Source organism: Bufo gargarizans, chromosome 7, assembly GCF_014858855.1.
Source record: "Bufo gargarizans isolate SCDJY-AF-19 chromosome 7, ASM1485885v1, whole genome shotgun sequence".
NCBI lineage: Eukaryota > Metazoa > Chordata > Amphibia > Anura > Bufonidae > Bufo > Bufo gargarizans.
The window spans coordinates 186444314-186461369 of record NC_058086.1 but is presented as its reverse complement, the minus strand read 5'-3'; the positions used below and the strand labels follow the sequence as shown (position 1 = coordinate 186461369).

Below are 17056 nucleotides of genomic sequence, written 5' to 3'. Positions count from 1 at the left end.
TTTTTAGCTATTTTTTTTAAATAATGAGGATAGAATAATAGTATTTTCCTGCCAGAAGCTCACAGTTACTATGTAATAAGTTACTGCTCAGGCTCCTTCAAAATGTGTTTGCTCAAAAATTTCCCATTTTGACCCGTGCTCCTCTATTTTCAGCTCTGCTTGATGAGTGGGGAGATCATTCAGATGTCACCTCAGATGAGCCTGATATTTGAGACAATGGACCTGTCCCAGGCTTCGGTACGTTTACAGTCTTCCTATATGAAAGATTCCCATCCAGTTATATAAATGGCAACTATCGTATGTTATTTAGTACAAAAAAAATGGATCAGGGGTGACTTAAAGGGGTTGTGCAGGGGTTTTATCTTGATTACTTACCCTCAGGATAGGTCTTCAATATCAGATTGACGGGGATCCATTACCCAGCACCCCTGCTAATCAGCTGTTTGAAGAGGAGGTGGTGTTACATGGCCCCCCCCCCCCTTCCTTCTTGGTTAGACCTGCAAAGGGAATCCAACTTGCTTGCCTCCCGGCACTGGCTCCCCTCCTCTCCCCAGCCTCAGCTGCTCCGCTGCGCTCCCAGGATGTCAACTTCCATTTTAACTGCTGCAGCCAGTCGCTGTCCGCAGCAGTGACCTGCACCCCTTGCGTCACGTGACCATTTGACATGATGCAAGGAGAGCAGGTCACGGCTGCGGCCAGCGATTGGCTGCAGTGGCATCTAAACAGAAGACTACATCCTGGGAGCGCCGCGGAGAGGGCAAGGCAGGGGAGAAAAGAGCAGGGAGCCAGCACTGGGAAGCAGGTAAGTATGCTTCTCTTCGCAGGTCGGCCCAAGAGGGGTTATTTGCCAGCCCCCCCCCCCCCCTTTAAAGGTGCACAGCCCCTTTTAGGACAGTGGGAAATGACTTCATACAGTCAGTTTTTTTTCTTCGTCTGGATCAAAACTGAGTGCTTAGTGGTTAACTACATAGGCTTTGGTCTTATATCAACCGGGATAACTATATTTTTATTTTTTTCTCTCTATATTTCCCTTTCTAGCCTGCCACTGTGAGCCGCTGTGGTATGATTTATCTGGAACCCCAACAATTGGGTTGGGCTCCACTGGTGAAGTCTTGGCTCAGCACCCTTCCTGATGCATTGAAGACTAAAGAACTCCTCACTCTTCTAGAGGAACTCTTCAAGTGGCTCGTCCAACCTTCACTCAGATTCCTCAGGAAACAGTGCAAGGTGAGGACCAAGTGTTTCCATTCATTTTCTAATTGTCGGTGCATTGCACAAATGTTATTGTGCATTAGACAGTGACAGTAATCACCAGATATTACAGAGATGAAACAATGTTCACCCATGACTGAACAGATTTGTATTTATTTCATATATTAAAGGGGTTGTCTGCTTTAGAAATCCCATTTTAAAATGCCCTTTTAGGGAAGTTTGAGTGAAAAGGGTTTGGGAAGGGGTTCTCCTGCTCAATTAGCCAGATAAGGCAGCCAGTACAAAGAGTGTCTCTATCTCTGTCTGGAGGACCCAACACATTCAAGGATCTAGTGGATCACCTATTGATTTCAATGAATACCATGGAATACTCATTCTTTCCTGGGGCACTGCTACAGGAAAATCGAGCACTTGTTGGCAAGTTCAATAAGGCCTCTTTCACACGGGCGTCACGTGTGAGGGCTGGATAGAAAGCGGGTGCGTTGCGGGAAAATGCAGAGTGCAAAGCGTTTTAATGCCTTTTGCACGCACGTGAGAAAAATTGGCATGTTTGGTACCCAAACCCGGACTTCTTCACAGTGTTGTGTAGATTTTATTATGGTTATACGGGAAAATAATAGCATTCTTAAAGGGAACCTGTCACCGGGATTTTGTGTATAGAGATGAGGACATGGGTTGCTAGATGGCCACTAGCACATCCACAATACCCAGGCCCCATAGCTCTGTGTGCTTTTATTGTGTAAAAAACCCGATTTGATACATATGCAAATTAACCTTAGATGAGTCCTGTGCCTGACTCATCTCACGTACAGGACTCATCTCAGGTTAATTTGCATATATATCAAATCGTTGTTTTTTTTACACAATAAAAGCACACAGAGCTATGGGGACTGGATATTGCGGATGTGCTAGCGGCCATCTAGCAACCCATGTCCTCAGCTCTATACACAAAATCCCGGTGACAGGTCCCCTTTAATACAGAATGCTTAGTAAAATAGGGATGGATAGGTTAAAAAAAAAGCAAAAATAATTTAACTCACCTCATCCACTTGTTCACACAGCCCGGCTTCTCTTCTGTCTTCTTCTTTCATGCCCAGGAGGAAAAGGACCTGTGGTGACGTCACTGCGCTCATCACATGGTCCGTCACATGTCACATGATCCATCACTCTATTTAACATAGCATTCTGTATTAAGAATGCTATTATTTTCCCTTATAACCATGTTATAAGGGAAAATAATAATGATCGGGTCTCCATCCCGATCGTCCCCTAGCAACTATGCGTGAAAATCCCACTGCATCTGCACTTGCTTGCGGATGCTTGCGATTTTCACGCAGTGGCATTCACTTCTATGGGGCCTGCGTTGCGTGAAAAACGCACAATATAAAGCTTGCTGTGATTTTCACGCAACGCACAAGTGATGCGTGAAAATCACCGCTCATGTGCACAACCCCATAGAAATGAATGGGTCTGGATTCAGTGCGGGTGCAATGCCCGTGTGAACGAGGCCTAACAGATGACAGCTAATGGCTGGGAATCCCCATGATCCATGGTTCATCGAGGGACCCTTTTAACAAAAAATTATTAAAATTGTTACATTATATATTTTTATTATTATTTAATCTGCATGTCCACCTCCATAAATACATTAAATACAATTTAACTAGCTAATAATAATCAAAATTATTTGTTAATATTTAATAAAACTCTATATTCACTTACCTCAATTCAATCATTTACTGTAGTTAATTGAATTTTTCTTTTCATAAATGAAATGTAACAATTATATTATATAAATTTAAAAATAGATTTTAACTAAATATATAACAATAACGACAAATTATTTAACCTATTCTTTACTATATATTGATTATATTACAATTAATATATTCATGTTAGAAATAATCACAAAACTAGCGAATTTGTTGTACTTAAAACCTTTTTATTGTTTATGTTCAATAGAAACCTGTATTTATTTCACATATGATATAATTAACTGTAAATTGTAACCTTAAAATAAAATAAAAACTCAATGTTAAAAAGATAAATTATTGTCCACAGCAGACAACCTCCAGGGGTGACGAGTTGTACCCCCACGATCTGACATTGATGATCTATCCTAAGGACAGACTATCAATATTCTAGTCCTGGAAAACCCCTTAAAGGAAACATGTTATCAGAAAATGGCCTATTGTTTAAACCAAGTCTTTATGTTAAACATATTTTTAAAGAATTTTTGATGATGTTATTTTTTTGTTTTTCATGTCAATATCTATATAAAAAAATCCAAAAAATCCTGCAGTTTTGGCACTGGCCACTAAGCCTAATAATAGATGCCGCTTCTTGGTTTGTATAGATCCCAATTTACTGCAATTATCTGCTTATCATTGCAGGCATGATTAGAATGACAGATAGCACCTCTGTAGAGATAACATAGGATCCACCATTCACAATAGGTGATTTGAAAAGTCTAACATAGAAGTCAATGAGGTCCCCTCCTGTCCATGGTCTCTCATGTCCAGGAAATAAAATTGAAAAAAATATGCAATCCGAAAATAAAAAACAAATTGGAAAAAAAAGATATGTGTCACTATCTGATATTATTAGTTATTCACTGATGTGTCACTGATATGGTGTCTTCCCTCACAGGAACTGGTGACAACCAGCAATGGCAATGTAGTAGTATCGCTCACAAGATTACTAGAGATGCTGATTTTTGATGCGGTGAGAGAAGATCCCACTAATAAGAGCATTCGTATCTGGATCATGGTAAGTGGGACATCTGCTGATCCCATACACGGTTGGACCTGTGCAAACGTTGGGATAAGCAGGGTTTCCCATATAAGATTAAATTCATGGTCAAGGCTTACAAATAATAGGAATATTTCCGGACAAGGCAATATATTTACAATGCAAGCCTACATGGAAACTCAAGGTGGATAGGAAATTCACCACTGGCCCAAAGGCTTGCCATGGGGCAAGAAGTCAAGCATCTATCAGTCTTCATTAGGCTGAATCGAATCATTTAGCGCTGATTGCCCAGATGTTTTTTATAGAGTCTTTTTGAGGCCCAGTTCATATTTTGCATTTCAATGCCGTTTTCTCTGCAGGCAAAACTAGAAATTGATGCCCAAGGACAAGAACTAGGGATTATTTCTTATAAGTATAATTAAGGAAGGAGGAAACCATGGGAAATTGTGTGCCAGTGTTGCCCAGGTTGCCCACAGTGCAAAGAATGTATTAGTGTTCGTATCAATGTTTTGCCCAAGTCTTGAGTCATGGCCTTGGTTTCTAGAGACTGTATGCATATAGGTTCCTATCTAGTATTCTCTTTTTTCCTCTAGGCCTGTTTTGCTTTCTCCTTGGTTTGGTCCATTGGTGGCTGCTGTGACACCGACAGTCAAGTCAAGTTTGATGCTTTTTTGAAAGCACTTGTGTCAGGAAAAAATGATCAGAACCCTGTTCCAGCATCCGTGGGGAAATGGGAATGTCCATTTGATGATAAAGGCCTGGTCTATGATATATGTATGAGGTAAAGTGTGTTCCTGAGACCAGACTCCATGAGTTGCTCTCTAATCCTGAAAAAGACAAGTCAGTCATTGCTCTGGACCTTCACGTGTCAAACTTATTCAACATGTTGATGCTTTCTCATCCTAGAAAAGTTCTAAGATTGAATTTGAAATCTTATATTTTTCATAAATTTGGTGTTAACTTTTTTATGTTCTTTCAAGCTTAAAGGACGCGGGCGCTGGGTTCACTGGAATGAATTTATCAAAGGCACAGCCATGTGGGACAAAAACACCAAAATCCAAGATATCATTGTGCCAACTATGGACACTGTCAGATACACCTTCCTCATGGATATGTGTATCAAATACACCATGTAAGTTGGGTATAATAGATTGAAATGCTATTTGATGAACCAACAACTGATAATTATTTGTCCTATCATCAGAATGCATAATGGAGCAGGGAAGTCATGAGCAGTCAGCAAATTACCATATTTTTCACTCTATAAGACGCATCTGACCATAAGACGCAGGTTTTAGAGGAGGAAAATAAGAATAAATATTTTTCATCAGACTTCAGATCCGACCCCCAATCAACAGACTTCAGATCAGACGCTCAGTCTTCATCAGACCTCCAATCTATATCAGACCTCGGATCAAGCCCTTAGTCTTCATCAGACCTCAGATCAGACCCTCATTCTTATCAGACCTCCAATCTATATCAGACCAGATCCAACCCTCAAAAATCAGACCTCAGATCAGACTCCCAATCTTCAACAGACCTCCAATCTATATCAGACCTTAGATCCGAACCCCAATCATCAGACCTCAGATCAGACTTCCAATCTTCATCAGACCTCCAATCTGTATCAGACCTCAGATCAAACCCTTAGTCTTCATCAGACCTCCAATCTATATCAGACCTCAGATCAGACCCTCATTCTTCATCAGACCTCCAATCTATATCAGACCTCAGATCAGACCCTCATTCTTCATCAGGCCTCAGATCAGACTTCCAATCTTCAACAGACCTCCAATCTATATCAGACCTCAGATCCGACCCCCAATCATCAGACCTCAGATCAGACCCCCAATCTTTATCAGACCTTCAATCTATATCAGACCTCAGATCCGACCCCCAATCATCAGACCTCAGATCAGACTTCCAATCTTCATCAGACCTCCAATCTGTATCAGACCTCAGATCAAACCCTTAGTCTTCATCAGACCTCCAATCTGTATCAGACCTCAGATCAGACCCTCATTCTTCATCAGACCTCCAATCTATATCAGACCTCAGATCTGACCCCCAATCATCAGACCTCAGATCAGACTTCCAATCTTCATCAGACCTCCAATCTATATCAGACCTCAGATCAGACCCCCAATCTTCATCAGGCCTCAGATCAGACAAAAAAATAAATAAAACAATGTACCTCTCCTGCTTCGGACAGCTCTACTTCCTGACACTGTAAACTGTCAGGAAACCGCACAGTGCGGAGCTTAGAGAAGAAGACCAGTGAGCTGTGAGTAATACCAGCACTAGCAGCACTACACTCATTAGTATTCGCTTTACAAAATGCACTGACATTTCCCCCCCACTTTTGGGAGGAAAAAGGTGCATCTTAAAACGAAAGATATGGTAGTCACCATTACACTGCAAGTCCATTGGCAGGATAAAGCCCGTCATTTACAGTAGCCTGTGTTCTGTCTATGATATGCAAGTGGTAATAAAATCTATCTCTGTTTGTATGCTGCTGGACAATCCCAGGGATTTTGATTGCCTAGTGTCCGCCCTGGCTCATGGAAGAGCTAGATTTGTGAGCTGCTATAACGTATGCTGCAGATAGTTTCCTAAATATTTAGATTACTGGTTTTACTTGATACTTGCTAAACGGTAAAATGGTTTTATGGTTGCCCTACACTTATTTCCTATTTTTTTCAGCCCACTGTTATTTGTGGGACCAACAGGGACAGGTAAATCTGTTTATGTCAAAGACAAACTCATGAACAATCTGGACAAAGATAAATTCTTTCCCTTCTTCATAAACTTTTCTGCTCGAACGAGTGCCAATCAGACTCAGGTTTGTCCTGTCTTTATTACTTTACTTTCTGTTATCAGTCTGTGACTCAAGACAATTACTAACTCCAGGGGGTGCCTTATAAGGTCAACCCCTTTCCATATGCCTCGTTAGATTTAGGTCATGTAGGTGTCATGGGAGGTATGCCACGGAACCAAAGAGGAAGGCCACTAACTACAAGCAGCTCTCTGACCATCCAAGCCTACACATGTGTTACATGGTCATTTCTAAGGTGGCCATACACATTAGGCAAACGTCAGGACCTGCATGTGTAAGGGGGTGTCCAAACTTTACCATGGCGCCAGATGTTGGTGTTAAGAAGGACCCTTTGTTCTAAAAAGAGATAATCTACCACCAGAGGTTTATGGCAGCAACTTATTCCCTTCTGCTCGCTAGAAATACGTGCATGCTCTGCTAAGGGCGGGTTCACATCAGCGTTATGAATTCCGTTATTGCTTTCATCTCATAACGGAAATCGTAAGACGGAATTCAAAACGGAAACCTGTCGACAAGACTTTATTTTCTGTCCTGCATAACGGAAACCAGACGTATCCATTTTGCTTGCCCACAGACCTCTATTATGACGGATCCAAACGGAATGCCTCTAAAGGTTTCCGTTTTGACTTACGTCTTATGAATTCCGTTATTTTACGTTATAACGGAATTCATAACGCTGATGTGAACCCGCCCTAAGCTGAGTTTGCATGTGTATGGGGGAAAGTCAGGATTGATAGCTGTCAGCCAAAGAATTGTCCGGCTGACTGCTGCCTGGGGTGTATGGACATGTGCACAATTGAATGGTTGACCTGTAATTAGGGATGAGTTTGGCGTACAAAGTTTGGGTTATCTGAGAATTCTGTTATGGATTCTGCTATCACGGACCATAACTCATACTACATTTTAGCAGCCAGTGCAGAAGAAATGGGTGAAAATCACAACTTTTTCTGGTGAAGGCGTCTTCTGATGTCTGACCTGAGGAAATCGGCATTCATGAGACAACCGGGGTCAGACAACCCCTCAAATATAATGACAAGAGTCTTTGATACCGGAATAAGCTGCAGTGCTTGCATTTTACTCTACAGCTAGAGAATTTGGAGACAGATAGTACTAAGAATCATGTTGAATTTGCTGGCTCATACTTTGCATCCTACTAACCTCACCATAACCATTCTAGAACATTGTCATGGACAGACTGGATAAAAGACGCAAAGGTGTTTACGGCCCTCAGATGGGGAAGAAATGCATCATATTTGTGGATGATATGAACATGCCCGCATTAGAGAAATATGGTGCTCAGCCACCTATCGAGCTGCTGCGTCAGTTCTTTGACCATGGGAACTGGTAATTATTATAGTAAATAATTTTGAATTGATCATTTTTTCTCTTTGTCTATTTATTCCACTTGACACTAAAGATTGTTCACAACCTTTAGGTACGACTTGAAGGACACCTCCAAAATCTCACTCGTAGATGTACAGCTGATTGCCGCGATGGGTCCTCCTGGTGGTGGAAGAAACGCAGTTACTCCTCGATTCTTGCGTCATTTTAATATCTGCACCATAAATGCTTTCAGCGATGAGACTATGGTCCGAATCTTCTCCGCTGTAGTCGCCTTTTATCTACGAAACAATGAGTTTCCACCAGAATTCTTTACTGTGGGGAACCAAATAGTCAATGGCACAATGGAGGTGAGAAATTCTGTATTTAAAGGGGTAGCCCCATCTTAGATATTTATGGCATACCCCCACAGGATAGGTCATAAATGTCTGATAAATGTGGGTCAAAGCTCTAGGACCCATGCCAGTCTCCAGAATGGGGTCTCCCAACCTTTGTCGTTCTTAAGTGGCCTCTGGTCATCCCTTTCAGGTAGATCTGTGACCCCATATGTCGAAGATGGGAATAAACTTTTCAATTCTCCACACATATGACCATGGTGAAATCCTGGATTTTTTTATAAACTTGTATGACAGCACATTCAGTCCCTTTAGACCTATAGCAGTCTATGGGACTCTGTGCGGTGCTTCTTTTTACCTTACTTATTTTTGTATCTAAATTCCAGGTTTACAAGAAAGCCATGGAGAACCTGTTACCCACACCTGCCAAATCCCATTATACATTTAATCTGCGGGATTTTTCCCGAGTGGTGCAAGGCTGCTTACTTATCAAGAAACAGTCTGTGGAAAATAAACGCGTCATGGTGCGACTGTTTGTTCATGAGGTCTTGCGAGTGTTTTATGACCGCTTAGTTGACGAAAAGGACAGAACCTGGCTGTACAAGTTATTAAATGATGTGGTGAAAGAGCATTTCAAAGAAAATTTTGACTCTGTTTTTGAGAACTTAAGACAAGGAAACGAACCTGTGAGTACTGAAATACACAATGTGGTAGATTTACTGATATTGTCTAATGGCCCCTTTCTACTGCTCGATGGACCTGCTTGTCAGTGGAGGAGACCGTTGCGTTTACATGCAACAATCCTGTGCACAGTAGGGGGAAGAACAATCGCAATGCCATTGCTCGTCCTCATACAGAATCACTGATTGCTGGCAGCTGAGGCTGTTGAGACGGCACAATCTGCTGCCCACAAAGGCTAATTTCGGTGACCGCGCCTACGATCTATTACCCGATGGACAAGTGTTTTGCTCGTTCATCGGGTAAACATTGGCACCTTTAAATGGGCCAATTATCTCTAATGAGCGTTTATGCCCGTTAGCAATAATCTGCCCGACTAGTTTAAGATTTAGACAGTGTAGACTAAAGGCTGTATTAGACAGGCAGATCAGCAAGCGATTGTCGGGAGGAAAGCGTTACCTCTAGACCGCTGCTATTACATGCAGTGATCTCCGCAGCACGTGGAGGAGCGATTGCTATGCTATCGCTCGGCCCCATACTGTCTAGTGGTTTGCCGGCGGCAGATCGCTATTAGACAGCACGATCTGCCACCGGCAAGCGCTGATTCTTAAGCATGTTTAAAAAACGGAATTGTCAGGCATTCGCCGATTGCTCATTCGTCATGCAATCGGTAACAGTATTACACTGCAAGACGATCACTAACGAGCGTTCATGCGTTCAACATGCGATTATCGTCTGAAATATCAGCCAGTGTAATACAGCCTTTAGGGTCCATTCACACGTCCGTAAGTGTTTTGCGGATCCGCAAAACACTGACACTGGCCATGTGCACATGGCCGGCACTGTAATAGAAAATGCCTAGGACATGTTCAATTTTTTTGCGGAGCCGCGGACCGGAAGATCGGGGCCGCAGAACGGAAGTGCAGATGCGGACAGCACACTGTGGATCCGGACCATTCAACGGACGTCTGAATGGAGCCTTGGACTGGACAGCCTAAAAATACATCAGATTTATCACAGAGGCTATTGATGGATGATAATCTGAGGCATGTTTAGATTCTTTATTCTAGTTCATACCATTAATTTCAATCAAATCGTTTTTATTATTCAAATAAAAGTAACATATTATAAGACAGTTTGTGTCCACAGTTTTCCTTTAACCCCCCCCCACCTCGTTGTACAAAAAATGGCACAAGACATTAGCATATATCAAAATGACTGGTACATCTCCATCAATCATTATACATCGTATACAAAAGCTGGTGTAAAGGAAAACTGGCTTAGCTGCCATTTTCCACCTTAGATTCCACCTGTCACTTTTCGATGCTTCTATGGAATCTTGTTATGGGCAACTAAGCCAGTTTTTCTTTACACCAGTTTTGATAAATCTCTCCCAATGATTTTCTATGGCACAAGCGATCACAGCGGCAATTGCCGATCCCCATACACAGTGGATGATTGCTGCATGTTAGGGAGGGTTCGCATTTGCGTTATAAATTCCGTTATAGGGTTTGGAATGCAAAACGGAACCCTTTAAGAGGCATTCCGTTTTGCTCTGTCCTAATACTGCCTATGGCCACAAATAACAGTTCCATTTTGTTCCGTTATATTCCGTGTGCATTCCGTATTTTGCGTAATGGAACAGCTGGCCCCTAATAGAACAGTCCTGTCCTTGTCCGTAATGCGGACAATAATAGGACATGTTCTATTTTTTTCGGAACGGAAATACGGACATACAGAAACACGGAGTAAGGGCTCATGCACATGAACGTTTTTTTGCGTTCCGTATACAGGCCGTATTTTGATTCCGTATATGGAGCCACTGATATCAATGGGTCCACAAAAGATGCGGACAGCACTCTGTGTGCTGTCCGCATCCGTTGCTCCGTTCCGTGGCCCCGCAAAAATGATGAGGCATGTCCTATTCTTGTCTGTTTTGCGGACAAGAATAGGCATTTCTATAATGGGCCTCCTGTTCCGTTCTGCAAATTGCGGAAGGCACACAGGCAGCATCCATTTTTTGCGGATCCGCAATTTGCATGAGCCCTTACTTCCGTTTTTTTTTTGTGGACCCATTGAAATGAATGGTTTCGCATACGGTCCAGAAAAAAAAACGTAACGGACACGGAAAGAAAATACGTAACTACATCTATTATAATGGAATATATAACTCGATTGCGAACCCGCCCTAAATGCAGCACTCAATTCCCCCAGTTATTGAGAAGGAGCAGTTAGCGATAATTGCCGGCTGTGTTGACCCAGGTAATAAGAGCTATCCTTTCTTTATAAAGTTATGCATGCGTATCATAGTTCTAGCTTGCAATCATAGTAAGATGTTTCTGGTATTTTGCAGCTCTCAGAAGAAGACATTAGAAACTTGCTGTTTGGTGACTACATGAATCCTGACCTTGAAGGAGATGAACGTCTATACGAAGAGATACCAAGCGTCCAGCAGTTCAATGATGTTGTGGAGAGATGTCTGGATGAATACAATCAGACCCACAAAACTCGCATGAATCTGGTTATATTCAGGTATGCTCTTACTCATACATCAGACACAACATGAAGTCCCGGTGGAACAGAAAGGGTATGCTTATATGGCTTAAAATACCTGTTGGGAAAATCTAATATCCATTTCCCATGGAATCTGGGACAGAAATCCAATGCTGACCCTCAGATTTCTGGTGCAGATTTGTAGATTGTCATGTTGCAGATCCAACTGCAGATTACCTTGTCACCAACTTACCTGGCTGGGCTCCAGCGATGCGCTCTGTGAGACCTGAGGAGTGAGACGTGATGCCGGGCAGTGCCCCCCATGACACACAGTCCAGGCCACGCCCTCTGGTGACGCTGCGCCTAAGCCATGCTCCCTGGCTATGTTCCTCCCCACAGCACTTGCTCGCTGGGGAGATTTATGAGTCATAGGTATCACATGTGTATGTCTATGATGTAGGGACTGCTCAGCCTGCATATCTTAGGACTGTATTCTGGTCCAATGGGGCGCCAAGTCCCTGGACCTATCAGGTTCTGATCCAGGGACTCGGCGCTCTATTTAAATCCCCTGTTGGCAATACACCCTTGCCCAGTTACTGTTTTTTCCTTGTTATGCTCCGGTTGCTCCTGTGTGTGTTGTGGATTGTTTTTTATTTGACTTCAGCTTGTCTTTGACCTCCTTCTTTCTAGTGATTTTGTACCTTGATACCTGTCTAGTTTTGACCTTTGGCTTGGCTATTTTTGGCTACCCTCCATCCTGTTATTTAGTACCGTATTGTCCTCCTGGCTTAAACTCATTTCTGTTTGACCTTTGTGTATTTGTCTGTTTGGGTTCCGGCTGTGTGAACAGGTTCCTGCAGCTTGGACTTGCTCCCTGCACTTAAGCAGCATAGGGACGGTCGACCAGTTGAAGACTTGCTGCTTAGGGCTTGCACTTCAAATAGGCAGGGAAAGCGGGTTGGGTTCCAGTTAGGGCTCACCGTGTGTGTGTTTCACTGTCTACGGTCGTGACATAGTTCTTACCAATGCGGCTAATACACTTGCTGCTACCTGTTAAAAAACCTCTGAAACAACAAGTGGCCTTATTCCGCCCCTTACTCTGTCTGACACTGTATCTTCTGCTGCCATTTGCATATTCCTTTAGGAGAAGCAATTAGGGGGTCATTTATGACCAGCTATATGGCACTTTGTGGTGTATATCTAGTGCAGATTCTGTTGCACGACATGGTGCGGCAGAATCTGCGACTTCTTCCCCGCTCACACCAGGTAAAAAAAGTGTCCGTGGCGTTGGCGGGGAAGGGTCGGGTCTCTTCTCATTCATCATTTTCTACGTCTGGTTTAGGTGTAGAAAATTGTCTGAATGTAAGGCAGCAAGGAAGCTGTCTTACATTTAGAATTGGCGCTGGATGCGCCGAACTTATGTAGAGGCCAGCACCTGTACATAACTTCGTTGATCCAACGCCAGCTATAGGGTTTATTAAGACGGGCGTCTAAAACGCCGGTCTTAATACATGTGCCCCTTAGTGTTTTGTCACAGTGTCATTTTAAAACTAAGTTCACAAATTGATGATTTGCCTAAATTAAACCAAATCTGACATGTATTCTACTTAAGGCTCGACAGCAGGAGTCTGAGGCTAAGAGCGGATTTAGATGAGTAGATAGTTGCATTGGTGATTAATGGCACAATAGCAATTGCCAAGCCAATGACAGACAAGAATTTTCATGCAAAGATTATTGTGTGCAAATGGGTTCACATGTGATCGTTTACTTGCTGAATGGGGGATCATTCAATGTATTCAGACAGCAACGATTTACATCAAACTTGCCTGTTTTTACATCGTTCACATGGCAGACTGATCACACCATGTGCATTTACATTACCACAATTCAATAACGTCAAAGGATAAGTCATCAGTATCTGATCGTGGGGGTCTGATACCCGGGACGCGGCACTCTCAGTAGCGCTGTGGTCTTCTCCAGCTTTTTTTTATGCCATTGACAACAAGTTCATTGGTCACATGGCCTAGGAGCAGCTCAGCCCCATAGAAGTGAATGGATACCTAGCACAACCGCTGTACAGTACAATGTCAGCGCTCACAGGAGTGCCAGGGCCTTCTCAAAGAGCTGATCGGCGGCGGTCCCGGGTGTTGGACCACCACTGATCAGAGGATAGGTAATCAGTATTAATATCTCTGAAAACCCTTTTAAATTAGCCTAAGTATGCCCTTCTGTCTTGTATTTCTCAATAACAGATATGTTTTAGAACATTTATCTCGGATTTGTCGAATCCTGAAGCAGCCCGGGGGTAATGCCTTATTGGTCGGAGTTGGAGGCAGCGGACGTCAATCGCTGACCCGTTTGGCTACTTCTATGGCAAAAATGAATATCTTTCAACCAGAAATTTCAAAAAGCTATGGTATGAACGAGTGGAGGGAGGACCTGAAGGTAAGTCTTCTCTTATGCAGCTTATACACGTGGTGGCATACTGTAATTTTCACTAGGGTGAAAGTCGTTGTCCAATAATTCAGTATCCCCAGAATCGACAGGGGTCCCACTCCTGGCACCCGTTGTTCTGCTGTTGGAAGGGTTTGTTGTGCTCAGGCAAGTGCTGTGGCCTGATCCTCGCCCTGTGATGTCATGTCCATTGCTCACATGGTCTTTCTGCAGCTCAATCCTATTCAGATGAATGGGATTGAGCTGTTATACCAAGTACAGCTGCTATTCAATGCCCTGCTCTGTGCTTGGTATGGTGTGAAGAGGCTGAGGCACTTGTCTGAGTACCATGATCTCTTCAAACAGGAAGGCTGCAGCACTTGTCTGAGTACCATGATCTCTTCAAACAGCTGATCCGTGGGGGTGTTGAGGGTTGGGCTCCCCACCATTCAGGTATTGATTACTAGCTTTCAATATTCTCCATTTTAGAGCCTGCTGAAGAGCGCAGGAGTGAAAGGACAGAAGACCATTTTTCTCATCACAGACACGCAAATCAAACAGGAGGCATTTCTGGAGGATGTGGACAGTCTGCTTAACACCGGGGAGGTTCCTAATATTTTCGCTGTAGATGAAAAGCAGGAAATAATGGAGGTAAAGTAAATGGCAAAAGTTCTCGAAGTCTCTTTTAAAGTAATACTTTAATAATGAGAGACCTTTCCAACTTTTTCCACAATTACCTACTTTTTCACTTAAAGGTTTTTTTCTTTTTCTTTATACTGATGACCTATCCTCTGGATATGATATGAATATGGATGTCTTTTGTGAGATTCTTTTCTTTGAATAATACCCATAGAAGTATTTTTGTCTCTGTTACAAATATGCAATTGCCTTGCGCGAGGACCCCCACCAATCAAAACTTTTGGTATGTCTCTATGATATATTAAAAGTTTTGCGCAAAGTAAGTGAGCCTTTAAATGATAGAGGAGGAGGTCACTGTGTATGGATTTGTTATTGTGTTCATTGGGAGCTGTATCTCTTCATGTGTAATGAGCGCCCCCTATTGATGGCTGGAGGTGAACAAAATGTTATTGAGTAGTTGTTGGTGTCAGATAATCTTTAAAAGGAGCTGGTCACCTTCCATTGTTTACCTTAAAGGGGTTATCCAACCCCTATAATGCCCCCCAAAATGCCCGGACCCCTCACACTGGTTATACTTACCCTGTTCCCCAGCACCCGCGTCGCTTCTGATGCCTGCACGGCCGCTGCTGCATCTCACTGTCGCGTGGATCAAAACTTCCGGCGATGGGGGGAGCAGCCAATAGCAGGTCACGACAGGAACAAGCCTCCCTAGCGTCACCCTTCGCCAGATGCTTTGATCCGGCCATGCAAGCATCAGAAGCGACACAGGTGCCGAGGATCTGGGTAAGTATGACCATTGTGAGGGGCTCAGGCATTTTGGGGGTTGGATAACCCCTTTAATCTTGTACACTGATCTGAAATTAATACTTTTTCTTTAAATACCCACAGAAGTATTTTGGTACCTGTTACCAATATGCAATTGTTTTCAATGTGTTAACCGTGAGAAAGCTGTGTGGGACTAGCACCTGTCTGGCCAGCTTCTTCTCTAGTGCACTCCTAGTCAGGACAGACACAATGAAAACCTAGCTAAAAACCCGTTCTGGAATGTAAAGGGAACAGGCAGGGGCACTGGTCGGGTCTCCTAAAAGACCTTCTCTTTGATACAGAATTACAGGTCTGTCTTGATTTTTAAATAATGCCTATTCTAAAACCGGAAGATTCTTGGTGACAGGTCCCCTTTAAAGCCTACACATAATAGTTCATAATATGGTCATATGTTCATTATATCCCTCTTGAATCTTGGATTATGTTGATCATTCCAGGGAGTCCGTCCAGCCGCCCAAGCTGGGAATAAAAATGTGGAGCTCAGCCCATTGGCTCTCTTTGCCTTCTTTGTGAACCGTTGTAAGGAAAACCTTCACATTGTGGTGGCTTTCAGCCCAATCGGCGATGCATTTCGTAACCGCCTGCGCCAGTTCCCATCACTTATCAACTGCTGTACTATTGACTGGTTCCAGGTATGTACCGAGACCTCACGGGATGTCACATTTTACTTCTCCTATCAATATTGACTAGTATATATTTTGTCTTATAGCCATGGCCTGAGGATGCCCTCGAGAGGGTGGCAGTAAAGTTTTTGGAAACCCTTGAACTTACTAGTACTGAGCACGAGGAAGTAGTTCCCATCTGTAAATACTTTCACACGTCCGCCATCGCGTTGTCAGAGAAGTAATTCATCTGTTTCTATCATAGATGATTATATATATCTGTGCTTGTGTGTAGGTAGATAACATCTTCATTCTGCATGCCTGACAGGTAACCTGACTATACCTTATAGTAAATGTCCACCTTGTCCATTGCAGTGGATCTGGAGCTCTGCCCATTTGTCTTTAGCAACAATCATAGAATCTTCTTGTTTTCTAATAGACCGTATGAAATTGTTCACTTGCTCCAGTTACAGTACTGTACTGCAATTTTATACAGTCGGTGCTGCTGTATATAGGGTTCCCACCCCGAGCAATATTTTTACAAAGATAACAGCAGATAAGCAAGGTATTCTCTGGGTTTCTCTTTTATTTTGTTTTCGAAAGGAAGCAAAGTAACATACGGCAGTTCGTGTGAACGTTTTCGGCTATGCAAAGCCTGCCTCAGACACTGTGCCGCAGTGGGTGTAGTTTAGTAAAGAAAGCAGTGGAGTCACGCAAGGAGTATGGGAGCTATGCTCCCACTGAAGTGTTTTGGAGCATAGCTCCCATACTCCTGCGTGACTCCACTGCTTTCTTTACTAAACTACACCCACTGCGGCACAGTGTCTGAGGCAGGCTTTGCATAGCCGAAAACGTTCACACGCACTGCCGTATGTTACTTTGCTTCCATTTGAAAACAAAATAAAAGAGAA

The 17056-nt window shown here is 43.0% G+C and overlaps 1 protein-coding gene across 1 annotated transcript in view; it reads left to right on the top strand.

Moving 5' to 3' along the window:
- DNAH12 (dynein axonemal heavy chain 12) overlaps positions 1-17056 on the top strand; it is a 165470-nt gene that overhangs the window by 101006 nt on the left and 47408 nt on the right. The window contains 14 exon segments of the mRNA XM_044302476.1: positions 154-237; positions 1039-1227; positions 3862-3981; positions 4557-4751; positions 4944-5095; positions 6667-6805; positions 7977-8143; positions 8235-8490; positions 8862-9161; positions 11507-11685; positions 13899-14091; positions 14569-14730; positions 15981-16175; positions 16253-16386. Coding sequence (XP_044158411.1) covers positions 154-237; positions 1039-1227; positions 3862-3981; positions 4557-4751; positions 4944-5095; positions 6667-6805; positions 7977-8143; positions 8235-8490; positions 8862-9161; positions 11507-11685; positions 13899-14091; positions 14569-14730; positions 15981-16175; positions 16253-16386 — 2465 coding nt within the window.